At 50.3% G+C, this 13,418-nt stretch overlaps 1 protein-coding gene across 2 annotated transcripts in view; it reads right to left on the bottom strand.

The window, feature by feature from the left end:
• Positions 1–10,568, bottom strand: part of LOC116546120 (renin) — a 21,623-nt gene extending 11,055 nt beyond the window's left edge. Inside the window, exon 1 of one of the 2 annotated variants that reach the window (XM_032272461.1) lies at positions 1,515–1,659. In XM_032272461.1, the coding sequence (XP_032128352.1) occupies positions 1,515–1,612 (98 nt within the window). In that variant the 5' untranslated portion in view covers positions 1,613–1,659. Of the gene's footprint in view, positions 1–1,514; positions 1,660–10,202 lie in introns of those variants that run through there. The other variant, XM_032272462.1, reaches the window with a different exon arrangement.
• Between the last annotated feature and the right edge of the window lie 2,850 nt (positions 10,569–13,418).

Genomic DNA, 13,418 nt, shown 5'->3' on the forward strand with positions numbered 1-13,418 from the left:
CATCCTGGGTTCAGGCAATTCTCCTGCCTCAGCCTCCTGAGTAGCTGGGATTACAGGCACGCACCACCATGCCCAGCTAATTTTTTGTATTTTTAGTAGAGACGGGGTTTCACCATGTTGACCAGGATGGTCTCGATCTCTTGACCTCGTGATCCACCCGTCTCGGCCTCCCAAAGTGCTGGGATTACAGGCTTGAGCCACCGCGCCCGGCCTTCTTTTTGTTTTTTAGATAAGGTCTGGCTCTATCATCCAGGCTGGAGTGCAGTGGCTCAGTCTCTGCCCACTGCAGCCTCCACCTCCCACGTTGAGCCGATCCTTTCACTTCAGCCTCCCAAGTAGCTTGAACTACAGGTATGCACCACCACACCTAGCTAATTTTTGTATTTTTTGTAGCAACAAGGTTTCACTGTGTTGCCCAGGCTGGTCTTGAACTCATGAGCTCAAGCGATCCACCCACCTCAGCCTCTCAAGTGCTGAAAGTACAGGCATGAGCCACCGTGCCCAGCTTTCTTCTTCGGTCTTAACGAATTGCTTTTTCCCACAGGGCCTGGCTCCTAGTGGAGGCTAGGGTTTTCTCCTCCTAGCTGTGGGCTGCCTACAGCCCTGTGTTTGATATTTGTAAGAATCCACCCTGTAGTACTAACAGTAGCTGGGCTCTTAAAACGTGTCCGGCTTTCTATGCCTTATCTCATTAAATCCTCAAAGCAGGCACTGTTACTATCATCCCTGTTTAAAATGGTAAACTGAGACTTGGAGAGGTTAAATAACCTGCCCATGGTTCCAGACCTAGTTTGTTCTGCTAGTGAAGCAAAATTTAAATGAAGGCAGTCCAACTCTATAAGCTTTGCAGTTAGCCGCGATACCACGCTGCTGCCTCCCTGGTGGAGTTAGCTGTACTCATGCCCTTTTTTTTTTTTTTTTTTTTTGAGATGGAGTCTCACTCTGTTGCCCAGGCTGGAGTGCAGTGGTGTAATCTTGGCTCACTGCAACCTCCACCTCCCGGGCTCAATCAGTCCTCCTGCGTCGGCCTCTCGAGCAGCTGGGATTACAGGCACATGCCACCATGCCCGGCTAATTTTCGTATTTTCAGTAGAGAGGGGGTTTCCTCATGTTGACCTCAAGGGATCCTCAAGGGATCCTCCTGCCTCGGCCTCCCAAAGTGCTGGGATTACAGACATGAACCACCATGCCCGGCCACCCATGCCCTTCCTAATAGTCCTTAGTAGTCAGGCTGTGAGCTCCTCAAGAGCAAGGGGCATGTCCTAATCATTTCTGAGTTCTTTACAGCGCTTTGCATGGTGCTCTGGGCAGGAAGCAAAAGACACAGCTTCTAGACCTGACTAGTAGTGCCACTTATTTACTGGGCAAGTCTCTTGACCTCTCTGAACAGGTCCATGCCTCCCTATCCAGCTGACTTAAGGAGTCAATGACACCACATACGGAAAAGCCAGGGTGTTGGGAAGGTGGGAGCCCTGCACCCCTCCCACCCCTTCTCTGAGTGCATTCCCAATTACCGTTTAAAGGTGGTGGTGTCTGTCGGGAGGCCGAAGGTGCAGGAGCCCCAGAGCAGCAGCAGCAGTCCCCAGCGAGGCATTCCTCTCCATGCGTCCATGCTTTCCTCAATCTGGGGCTCTCTCTGAGATCCGCAGAGGCTCTGTGGCTCCCTTAGCCCTTCTCCTTTTATACATGCCATGCATGGGGTTACTGCAATTCTGCTCTGTCCTGATTTATTACCCCGGGGCAGATGGCAGGGCAGCCAGCAATAAATCTCACTATGGGACAGAGCTAGGTGGGTGAAGGGTACCCAGGTTTCCAGATGTGGAGCAGAGGAAGGGGAGCTGTGGGAAAGCACTCTTGTGCCCAGTGACGCCAGCAGCCCTCTATCTGGCATGGCCCTGTGACCCCTTAAGCAGACAAAAGCTGATGAGAAACAGCACTGTCAGGGCCAACATCAAAACTGGAACAAGCATAGAACCTAGGTTCCCAGCTCCCTAGCCCAGACCCAGCCCCTACACCCTAGAAGCTCCATCCTCTGTATTAACTTTGGCTTTGTCTGTATCTGGCTTCTCTCAGGCTACAGCCCAGTTTTTCCATCTAGAACATGGATGAATCTTCCTGAATGGTTTCTTGGTGGGAGAAGCAACAGCAGGTTTAATTGTAAGAGCGGAGGGGCTGGGTGCCGTGGTTCACGCCTGTGCCAGCACTTTGGGAGCTGAGGTGGTTGGATCACTTGAGGTCAGGTGGTCAAGACCAACCTGGTCAACATGGTGAAACCCTATCTCTACTAAAATACAAAAGTTAGCTAGGCGTGGTGGCAGGTGCCTGTAATCTCAGCTACTCGGGAGGCTGAGGCAAGAGAATTGTTTGAACCCAGGAGGCAAAGGTTGCAGTGAGCCAAGATCATGCTGTTGCAGTCCAGCCTGGACAAGAGTGAAACTCCATCTCAAAAAAAAAAAAAAAAAAAAAGAGTGGAGGGAGACTTAGCATGACTGACTCCATTTTGCCTCTGACCCCCAGGGGTAATGTCCTTTAGGTTAAAAGCTTCTGCTTAGCTCTGCACATAGATCAGCTAACTATAGGAGTTTAGCTTGCAGTTCAACTTTAAAAAAAAAACAGTTCTTTCCCCCAAACTAAACCCCAAGGAGATAAGGGAGAATACAGACAAATAACAATGTTATGCTAAAGATTTATAGGAACATTGTGACCTGACCTAGAAAAAAGAAGTTTTACAACCTCCTTGGACCCTCGCCGGCACCCAGGTGTCTGCGGTCATCGGGCACTTCTTGATCCCAACCTCTTCTTCTTCCCTCTCCCCTTAACATAAAAAAGAGCCTAAAGCTCATGCTGACTTCAGATGGTTCTTTATGATGCTGGTCCGCCATCTTCCTGGTTTTCTGGCTTTCTGAATAGGGTTGCTTTCTTCACCCCAACACCTTATCTCTCAGCTTACTGGCTGCTGTGTGGTGAGTGATGGGAGCTTAGACTTGGTTACATAATCCTCTGGAAGCAGGGAGCTGGGGGAAGAGGGGGTTGTCTATCCTCAGTTGACTTAGTAATGGTGGGAGAGAAGGGGGGTCCTTGGGGTTTCAGAAAGCTTCTGACAAAACAGAGGTAGAGCAGCCGCTCCTCCAACTTATTCTCCTCTTCTCGCTTGGCTCTCACTCCCTTTCAGGTCTTGGTTCTCTGCCTCCTTTCCGTTTCCCTGTAGCCTTACAAGCAGTCAAGGGCAGCTCCCCAAGCATACATCTGATCCCTTAATCCCAGGATGGGCGCTATTTATTCAGGCTAAGATGCCTATCCTGCCTTTTCCCTGATTTATTTATTTATTTTTATTTAAGTAATTTATTTTTTTAGACAGAGTCTCGATCTGTTGCCAGGTTGGAGTGCAGTGGTGCGATCTCTGCTCACTGCAAACTCCGCCTCCTGGGTTCAAGGTATTTTCCTGCCTCAGCCTCCCAAGTAGCTGGGACTGCAGGCGTGTGCCATCACATATGGCTAATTTTTGTATTTTTAGTAGAGACGAGGTTTTACTGTGTTGGCCAGGGTGGTCTCGATCTCTCGACCTCGTGATCTACCCGCCTCAGCCTCCTGAAGAGCTGGGATTACAGGCATGAGCCACTGCGCCCACCTTCCCTGATTATTTATTAGGGTCCACTTCAAATATCACCCCCTCCTTCACGAAGCAGGCCCTGACTCAGCCTGGAGTTGACTGCTTTCTGCTGTAGGCTTCCACAGCATGGTCACAAGCCCTTCTATGAGAGCGCCAACTTAGCTACTTTTGCAGCAGAGTTCTTTATGTATGTATGAATATGATTTTTGCCCACAGTGGTGCTTAGGATTGATTAAATGGATGAACTAGTGAACTACAATGGGCAGTGCAAAGAGCCCTGGGCTGGTGCTCAGGGACGTGGGTCCTAGTCTTCGTTCTACCATCAATTTGCTACGTGATGTTGGATCCCTCCCTTCCCCTCTTTGGACCTCAGTTCCCAAATCTGTACAGTGAAGCAGATGGCTGGATGGCCCCAAGGGTGCCTTCATGCTCTGCTACCGTAATATTCTAATGTTCTATGCCTCCAGGGTGCTGCTCTCGACACCAGCTGTGGGCAGTACAGGCAATGAGAGGAGCTCATCTCTGTGGCTGATGTGTTGGCTAATTAATGTGTTTTGACCTCAGAGATGAAAAGGCCCTTCCCAAATGATGGGCCCTAGTGGTGAATTCTCAGGTACTGTGGTTGGGAGTGGGGGAATTATTTGGGGACAGGGGAATGCCTTTTGATCCTTCACAGTAGGGATACCTTGTCAGATTAAATGAACATTTATGAAGCACCCCTAAAGTGCTCTCTTTCAATCCTCTTTCATTTACTAGCAAATATTCAGAGCCTTTATTATATGTGAGCACTCTGCTGGATGCTGGAGTTAAAAAGTTTGCAAAAATAACACAATTTCTGCTCTCGTTTATGGATCCCACAGTCTCGTGGAAGAGAAAGATTATCATCACACATAAATATCAAATAGCGCTGATGACTAGTGCCAGTCAGGGAACTCCAGAAAGCTTCCCCCCAAAAAAATTATAGTTGCATTGTGATCTGAAGGTTGCATTGGCAATGAATAGCTGAAGACTGAGAAATAGAGTCCCAGCAGGAACAGAACGTGCAAAGGCCCTGTGGCGAGAGGAAGCATGGTGTCAATAAAAACAAAAAAGCCAGAGAGATGAGAGAGAGTGGGGCGTGAGATGTGGCAAGACACAGGAGCAGAAAAGAGCTCACACTTACTGAATGCTTACTATGTGTCAGATACGTCTCTAGGTGTTTAATGCACTTAATTCTCACAATAGCCATATGAAGTAGTAGCATTATATCGCTATTTTACAGATGAGTACATTGAGGCACAAGAGGATTCAGGAGGTGAATTGCCGAAGGTTCCACTGGCAATGAGGGCCAAAGTCGGACTGTAAGTTTAGGCTGTGTGACTCAGAACCCAGTACACAGACGAGCTGAGTGTCACACCATAACGGTTCCTACATCCCACGTTAGGAAATTCTATGTCTACCCTAAGAGCCACGGGAAGTTGTTGATCCGATAAGAAGGGATTGATGTGGCCGGGCATGGTGGCTCACACTTGTGATCCCAGCACCTTGGGAGGCCAAGGCAGGCAGATCACGAGGTCAGGAGATTGAGACCATCCTGGCTAACACAGTGAAACCCCACTCCTACTAAAAAATTACAAAAAAATAGCCAGGCATGGTGGCATGCACCTGTAGTCCCAGCTACTGGGAAGGCGGAAGCAGGAGAATTGCTTGAACCTGGGAGGCAGAGGTTGCAGTGAACTGAGATTGTGCCACTGCACCCCAGCCTGGGCAACAGAGGCAGATTCTGTCTCAAAAAAAAAAAAAAAAAAAAAAGAAAGAAGGGAATGATGTAATTAGATGTGTTTTGGCTGCAGTGTGGATTAGCAAGGAGCTGGGATGGTCCAGAATAGTATGGCATATACCAGTGAGGAGGTCATGGTGCTAGAACTAGCTTGGACTAGAGTATGTGGGCGTGGTGAAGATGAAAAAGATCAGATGGATTTGAGAGAAATCTAGGAAATAGACTCTGTAGGATGTGGCATATAGAGGGTGGATGTAGACAGTGAGGAAGGGTACACAGAGTGAATGGAAGAGAACCAGGATTTCAGATGGGGAAGAGAGTTGGAGAGAACCATGAGTCTGAGGAACTGTTGAGTGTGGATTTCCTTTGAGACATCCCAGGGGTGGTATCAGATGGCGAAGCACAAATAAGCCTGGGTGAAAGATGGTGACTAATGCGACAGGTATGAATGAAATTAACCAGGGAGAAGGTGGGCAGCAGGAAAGCCCAGGACTCTGAGCTTTAATGGACAAGCAGCAGAGGAGAAATCTGCAGAGGAGACCCCAAAGGAGGGGCCAGAGAGGGAGGAGAAGAGCAGCAGGTGTCTCTGAAGTTGCAGGGGGAGAGACTGGTTAGGGAGAGATGGTGAGCGGCGGTGGGGGCTGCTGCGAGGTGAGGTGACACTTGGGTTAAAATGGAGACCTGCAGGGCACCGGTGCTGTCCATGGGAGCTGTTTTGGTGATTCAGAGGGGTGGGAGTCCACACAGGGATGGGTTGATGAATGATGGGAAGTGCCACAATGTGAATGTTTGTGTCCCCCAAAATTCATAGGTTGAAATTGTAACCCTCAATATGATAGTATTAGGAGGATGGGCCCTTGGAGAGGTGATTAAATCCTGATGGGATTAATGTCCTTATAAAAGGGGCCCAAGGGAGCTCTTTTCCCTTTTAACCAGGTGAGCCGCAGCGAGAAGACACCGTTCATGAACCAAGACGAAGGCCCTCACCACACACTGAATCTGCCAACGCACTGATCTTGAACTTCTCAGACTTCAGAACTGTGAGACAGACGTTTCTGTGGTTTATAAACTACCCAGTTTACGGCATTTTTAAACAGCCGACTGAACAGACTAGGATAGAAAGTAAGAAGATGAAGACAACAGAGTGTAGGCAGCTGTTTTGAAAAGTGGAATCATAAAAAAGGGGAAAGAGGGTGATAGCTGGAGGAGAATGAGGAGCGGGTGAGGGGTTTTCTCTTTCTCCCTCCTCCTTCCCCCCCCCTCCCTGCCACTCCTTTCTAATGCTGGGAGGGAGCTGAGAATATCTAAATGCATAGAAAGTGCTCGGTTGAGAGGAAGAGATAATTAACACAGGAGGATTCCTGGGAGGGAAGGAGTGCACAGGGTGGAAAACAGCAGGATGGCGTGGCCCCTCCACTGCAGCAGCAGAAGGGAAGGCCAGGCGTGTGCACGTGTTGGTGGCTGGTTTGCTTGACGGTGGAAGCTGAGGACTGCCTCTCTGCTGGCTGTGTATCTTCTCTGACAAGTAGGAAGCAAGGACCTCTAGTGAGAGTTGGGGATGGGAGGGGGTTTGGAGGCATGAGGAAACTGGTGAAGCTCTGGAATCATTATGGAAAGTGGGAAGAAGCTGGCCAGGGAAACCGAGAGGATTTCTGTGAGGAATGAAGACATTTAATGGCTGGCGATAATGACTTTATAGGAAGCCAGTTGGCCGGGTTCTCTGACTCACCCTACCAACACCGCAGCGCTCAGCTCCTTGGATACAGATACAGAGAAAGTGCACAGCTGGCTTCATCCAGGGCTGGGGTGATCAGAAATGAAGGACAAAAGAATTTAGAGTCTCAGCAAAAATGTCACTGGGCTGGGGCAGTGGCTCATTCCTATAATCCCAGCACTTTGCAAGGCCGAGGCAGGATGATTGCTTGAGCCTGGGAGGTTGAGACCAGCCTGGGCAACATAGTGAGACCTCGTCTCTACAAAACAAATACAAAAATGAACTGGGTGTGGTGGTGCCCACTTGTGGTCCCAGCTACTTGGGAGGCTGGGGTGGAGGATTGCTTGAGCCCAGGAGGCTGAAGCTGCAGTGAGCTGTGATTGTTGTCACTGTGCTCCAGGGTGGGTGATGGAGTGAGACTTTGTCTCAAAAAAAAAAAAAAAAAAAACTGTAATTGAATGAAAAACTGTGGAATATAAGGTGGCTAGAGGAAAGAAGTCAAGACAGGCCAGGACTGGTGACCGGGAAGAAAGCAGAGGACCCTGGCAGGTGAGAAGAGCGAGCAGGGCTGGTGGGAACAGCTGAATCACAAAGCTGGAAGATGAACGGGCTGAGTGTGGCTGCTTGAGATAGTCTGGAGGGGACCTTACAAGTGACAAGCCCCAAGTAGAACGTGGCTATGGATAGCTGAAGTAGAGAAGGGGTGAGGTTGTCGGAAACGAGGCCCCAAGGGTCTGAGAGGCTCGGGTATGGCCAGGTCACCGTCTGCGTGGTCGGTGACGTCATCCAGGAGGCTGCAGAGCACACGGGGTGGAGGAAGTCCTGTGAACCGGGAGCCGAAGTCTTTGATAAATGACAGGGCAGGACCTGCAAGTCCAGTAATGACATCAGGGAGTGTGTGGAGGGTCCAAGACAAAAAAAGCAGGGCCTGAAGGGAGGAGGGTCTTCCCCCAGTGTCCCCGTCAGCCTGGGAGGTGAGTGGGTTGGTTTCCCCATAATATAGGAACAAGCCAAGACCCAGGAGGGTAAGCAATGTGTCATGATTTGCAGATGGTAAATGGCAGACTGGGGACTTGCAGCTCCCCTGCACCATATCCTGTGTTACTCATGAGTACAGTTGCTGAGCTTGAACTTGGGTGGGTGCCCTGCCCCAGAATCTCACTTCTCTCCACCTCCAGCTCGAAGCCCCTGCTTTGCTGGAGGAGGGTCCGTCATGAATCTCAGGAGAGTGCTTAAGAGGGATGCTGTCTCTTTTCCCACCATGACTGCAACCTGTCATAGCCAGTGAGGGTGACTGACCACCCACCCTTTCTCTCCCTCTGCTCTCAGCAAACCCTAGAGGAAAGGGAGCAAGGAGCAGGGAGAGGACAAGTTGGGAGACTGTGGGAGCTGGGGTCAGCCTAGGGGCGGCAGCAGAAGATGACTAACACCAGCCAGCGTACTTGAGCACCTGCAGTGTGCTGTGAGCTGCTTTGAATATGGCTGGGTTTTGTTCTCCAGGCAGCCTGTGAAGTGGTAACTATCATCCCCACTGTTCAGATGAGGCCAGTGAGGTTGCAGAGAGCTTAGAGAAGGACAAGCTGAGGGCCCCACCTTGTGACTCCCTCTCTGTGGCTGTAGGTGTTGTGGACAACTGGCAGAGCAAACGGGATTCAAAAGGAGAATCTGTAGAGAGTGATCCAACCCCACAGAGCTTTTTATGGGGAAAGGTGAGCATTGCTAAGCCCCACACCTAGGGTAGTTTAGACACCCAGTACAGTGTGGCAGACCCTCACATCTATTTTTGGTTAAGATTCAGGACTCTTCTATTGGAAAACCAGCTCCCAATATGTCAACGTGGATTCAAGATCTCTCAAAGTGATGAGTGGTCGGTGAAAAAGAAAAAAAGACAAAGAAACAGTTTTCTTCAAAGCTGGGCCCAGGGGAGACACCACAGCTGCTCCTTGGTGGATGTCTAACATTCCCCTGAAAACCTCAGTTTTTCTTTAGGCTCTTTCAACAGGGGAGGGGGAGTGAGGTTGTACAAAGTGTCAGTGATAATTATACAAAAAGAAACAGAAGCAAAAACTGTTGACCAAAGATCACAATATGGTATTGTAAAAGCAGAACAATGTTAAAAGTTTCTTTCCATCAGCATAAAAACCATAAACCATAGCAGAATGGAGGTTAATTATAAACTTATAATTATCAGCAAGAAAATCATTGGGCTTACAGCTGCAGGGGGAACAGAATCTGACACAGGACAACCGGCCTGACCACAAAACTGCAAGAAGGGGGAGCCCCCCATGCAGGCTGGCAGGAGCAGTGGGAGAAGAAAGACTTTTGCATCCTTATCTCAACCACAGAGGATTGTCCTCCTGACAGATAGTCCGTTTATAGGCGCTCCATAAGGGTCGCATTCCCTTTCCAGGGTCCTAATCAATATGCCTTTCCTGGGAAAGGAATCTGGGTAATAAGCCTCTCTGTTACACGTCCATTTGTAGTCTGCATGCAGCGAGAAGCTTCGTACGTGCTGTCCTCTATCTCTGGCAGCCAGGCTATGTGGTTTGTCTTTTACACAGAGCTCCTGTTTTCCAAGAACAGCTCAGCAGGGCCAAAGTTACAAGCTACATTTTAATTTTTCACACTGTTCTTTGTGTCTGCAAGTATGAGTAGTATAGAGCATAACAAGTACAGTGAAGCAAATAATTCATCTCAGGCAAACTAAGTTTAAGATAGCACAATAAAGGAAATGTCAACCACGGTTTCTTCCCGTAATCGCAGAAGCCTCGGATTTCACCAGTCCTTCCAGAGGCTTGGAGATGCTCAGTCACCACCGAAGGGTCTGGCACATTCTCAACACTCTTCAAGAGCAAAGGCAGGGCCAGGAGGTCCAGAGCAGGCAGTGCGAAGCGCTGAGCTGTTAGGAGATCTAGGACCCCTGGGGACCCAGCGCTCTCCAGCCAAACATGTCCTCCCTCCCCCATCTATCCCCTGCCTCCTGCCGTGTATGCAGCACCGCGACCCTCCCACCAACGACCGCCATGTGGCCCTGAGCCCAGCCATGCATACAGTGAGAATACGAAGCACGCATAACGTCACCAGGAGAAAGAGGAGGAACAACGACTCTGCTAACTCACCGTGAGGCAGAGGGCAAGTACGGACAAGATTTGCAGAGACCGCGGGGCAGGCAAGGAAATCAACTTCTAAGAGGGTAACAGGGTCCAAAATGGCAGCCCCTATCTTGTTTCTCCCATTTTCCACCCCAGTGCACAGCCTGGGAGGGGAACAGCTGGAACGGAGATCCTGAGATCAGAAAACGGGCAAGACAGCTAAGCACTACTGCATGGTCTGGAGCTGGGACGGGCAAGGGGCCTGAAACCTCGTCCTGAAGGCTGGCCAAGGGCCCTGGAGAAGCTTGGTAGGAAGAGAGAAGCCACATATGCAGCCCTTGAGGGAGTCACAGCCAGCCCTATTTCCTGTGCCCACAGTGTCGATCTGAGGCCGGTGAGATGTGGTGGGAGGGGGAGAATCTGCTTGAGTTCCAGTCTAAGGAGGAACTGTTCAGCGGTCCACACCGCCCAACAAGGCAAGTGCCCTCTGAGGTGGTGAACTCCCTACCTGGGGACAGCTCTGCCTAGGCGCTCAACTGTCAGGGAGCTCCCTGCCGTGGGCAGGGCTGGGCTGACTCTGCCCGGCCAGCCCTGGTGTGTCCTGACTGCCAGGTGGCCTGACCTGTCACTTTCCCATTTCTGCTGCAGGGGTGGGAGAAAACATAGAAGGGGAGGTGGCACAGTCTGGAGAGTCTCCCCTCCCCACTGAACTTGGGCCTTCCAGTGGTCTAGGCTGCGGGTGGAAAAGAGAGAGTGTGGGGACCCTTATCAGATCATCTCTTGACCTCCTTCTGCCCGGAGTCCAGTTCTTCTCACAAAGGCTTGCCAAGACGCTACGAAAAAACCCTGGTCTGCGTCACCTCTTGCTCAGGGAAGTGGAGCGGGTAGGGGCAGAGGAAAGGGTCATATTGCCCTGGCCCTTTCCCAGTGGGGCAGAGCTGGGACATGAGAACCAGGCAGGGGAAGCATAAATCCAGTCGGATCCCAGCCCCCTTATCTTTCTTCAGATCCCACAACCTCTGGAAATCTCTTAGGACATAAGTGGTACTCTGGGTTTTTCTTAAAAAACCCAGATCCCACTCTCCTCCATGATAATGAGCCCAGGGAGAGTCAGGTATTGAGACGAAGCCTGGAGTGGTCAGAGGAGGTCAAGGGTAAAGGGAGGGAAGGCTGGGTGGCATCAAGAGTCTGGTTTGTGCTGCTGTGAAACAGGCATGGACTTATTCTTGGTATTAGTAGTTTAGTAGAAAACTCTTATTGTGGCCCCTGCCCAGGGGTGGTAAAGAGGTAGAAATCGGACTCACTGAGGCTTAGTGTTTAGGAACTAACCATCTCTTGGCCAGTCCTGCTTCCACTCATTAAAAAGCAAATGGGTGCATTTGGATCACCTCTGAGAAGAAAAAAAAAAAAAAAAAAAAAAGCAAATGGGGCCAGGCGTGGTGTGTCACGCCTGTAATCCCAGCTACTCAGGAAGCCAAGGTGGGAGAATCTCACGATGCTAGGAATTCAAGGCCAGCTTGGGTGACATAGAGATCCCCTGTGTCTAAAAATAATTGTTTAAAATTAGCCAGGCATGGAGGCACACACTTGTAGTCCCAGCTACTTGGGAGGCTGAGGAAGGAGGATAGCTTGAGCCCAAGAGTTGGAGGCTGCAGTGAGCTGTGGCTGGGCCTCTGCACTCCAGCTGGGTGACACAGCAAGACCTTGTCTCAAACAAAACAAGCGAATGAGCAAGCAAGTGGTGAGATCAGCAGTGGCCACGCCTCTCTTCCACCCGTTGTCTTCCTTCCTGCATCACGCTTCACTCCCCATCCCTGGAGAACCCCAGCTGGCTCTGGAGGAATTTTCCAGTCAGATGGGGTGCTGAACTCTGCAGGTAGAGATGAGCAGTTGGGGCCTTGAGAGGGAAAGAGAGACCCAGAATGGAGTTCTGTATCCATCCAGGGCTGCCTTGTGTGGGTGGAACCACCTGAAGGCATAATTACTCAGAGAGCTCTGGGCCCGGGGTCGGGCAGGAACAGAAGAACCTTGGGATGGAGGGGGGGTGGGGGTGAGGAGAACCCAGCATGCTTAGTTGTTTGTCCTGGGAACCTTAAGGAGCAGCTATTCAGCCACAGGGTTGGGGCGATCCCAACCTGAGGCCTCTTTAAGTGGCAACCCAGGAAAATCGAAGGCAGGTTACACAGGTCTTAGGATCTGCAGGGGCCTGGGGCAGGAGAGGATTGGCAAGGGGCTGGGGGCTTGGTGGGATAGCCTGATTGAAGGGTGTTCCTAAAATGAGATGCACCCACCGGGGTGACACCAGACACCCATACCCTGAGGCATGAAAGCTAGAAACACAGAAAACTGCCTTTCCTCAATGGCGCCAGGAGTCTGTTTTGTTGTCAAACAAGGTTAAGCTGGAACGTTTCTTTTCCAGAGGAGGGTGTGGCAGCACAGCAGTGTAGTGTGTGTGTGTGTGTGTGTGTGTGTGTGTGTGTGTGTGTGTAGGGGTGACAGGAGGGTGGTAATTCTGTTAGGACAGTGCTATGAGTTCATGTGCTGAGTGTCACCAGCAGAAGCATAGCTGGGATGGAGGATGGCTGTTAGGGACAGGGATTGTACTATGTTACTATTGTGTGTGTGTGTGTGTGTGTGTGTGTGTGTGTGTGTGTGTGTGTGTGTATGTGTGTGTGATGGAGTTTCCCTCTTATTGCCCAGGCTGGAGGGCAATGGCATGATCTCGGTTCACTGCAACCTCCACCTCCTGGGTTCAAGTGATTCTTCTGCCTCAGCCTCACGAGTAGCTGGAATTGCAGGCGCATGCCACCATGCTTGGCCAATATTGTATTTTTAGTAGAGATGGGGTTTCTCATGTTGGTCAGGCTGGTCTCGAACTCCCAACCTCAGGTGATCCGCCCATCTCGGCCTCCCAAAGTGCTGGGATACAGGTGTGAGCCACCGCGCCTGGCCAGGGATTGTACTATTAAAGAAAACTTATCCAATGCCACTTAATAAAGCACAGTAAAGCAGGCTTTACTCAGGACTTTTGAGATGGGTACAGGGACCACTGCCACAGGGTCTCTCATTTGGGAAGAGAAGTTGGGCTCAACTCCAAATACAGCATGGGTGAGTGAAAATGCAAAGCCCATGATCTCATTGATCTGTCTAATATTGATGTTGAAGTCTCCCACACTATTGTCCACACAATAGTGTAGGAGACTTCAACATCAATATTAGACAGATCAATGAGACAGAATGTTA

Source organism: Sapajus apella, unplaced genomic scaffold (genome assembly GCF_009761245.1).
Source record: "Sapajus apella isolate SASKATOON/1434 unplaced genomic scaffold, GSC_monkey_1.0 scaffold604, whole genome shotgun sequence".
In the NCBI taxonomy this organism is placed as follows: Eukaryota; Metazoa; Chordata; class Mammalia; order Primates; family Cebidae; genus Sapajus; species Sapajus apella.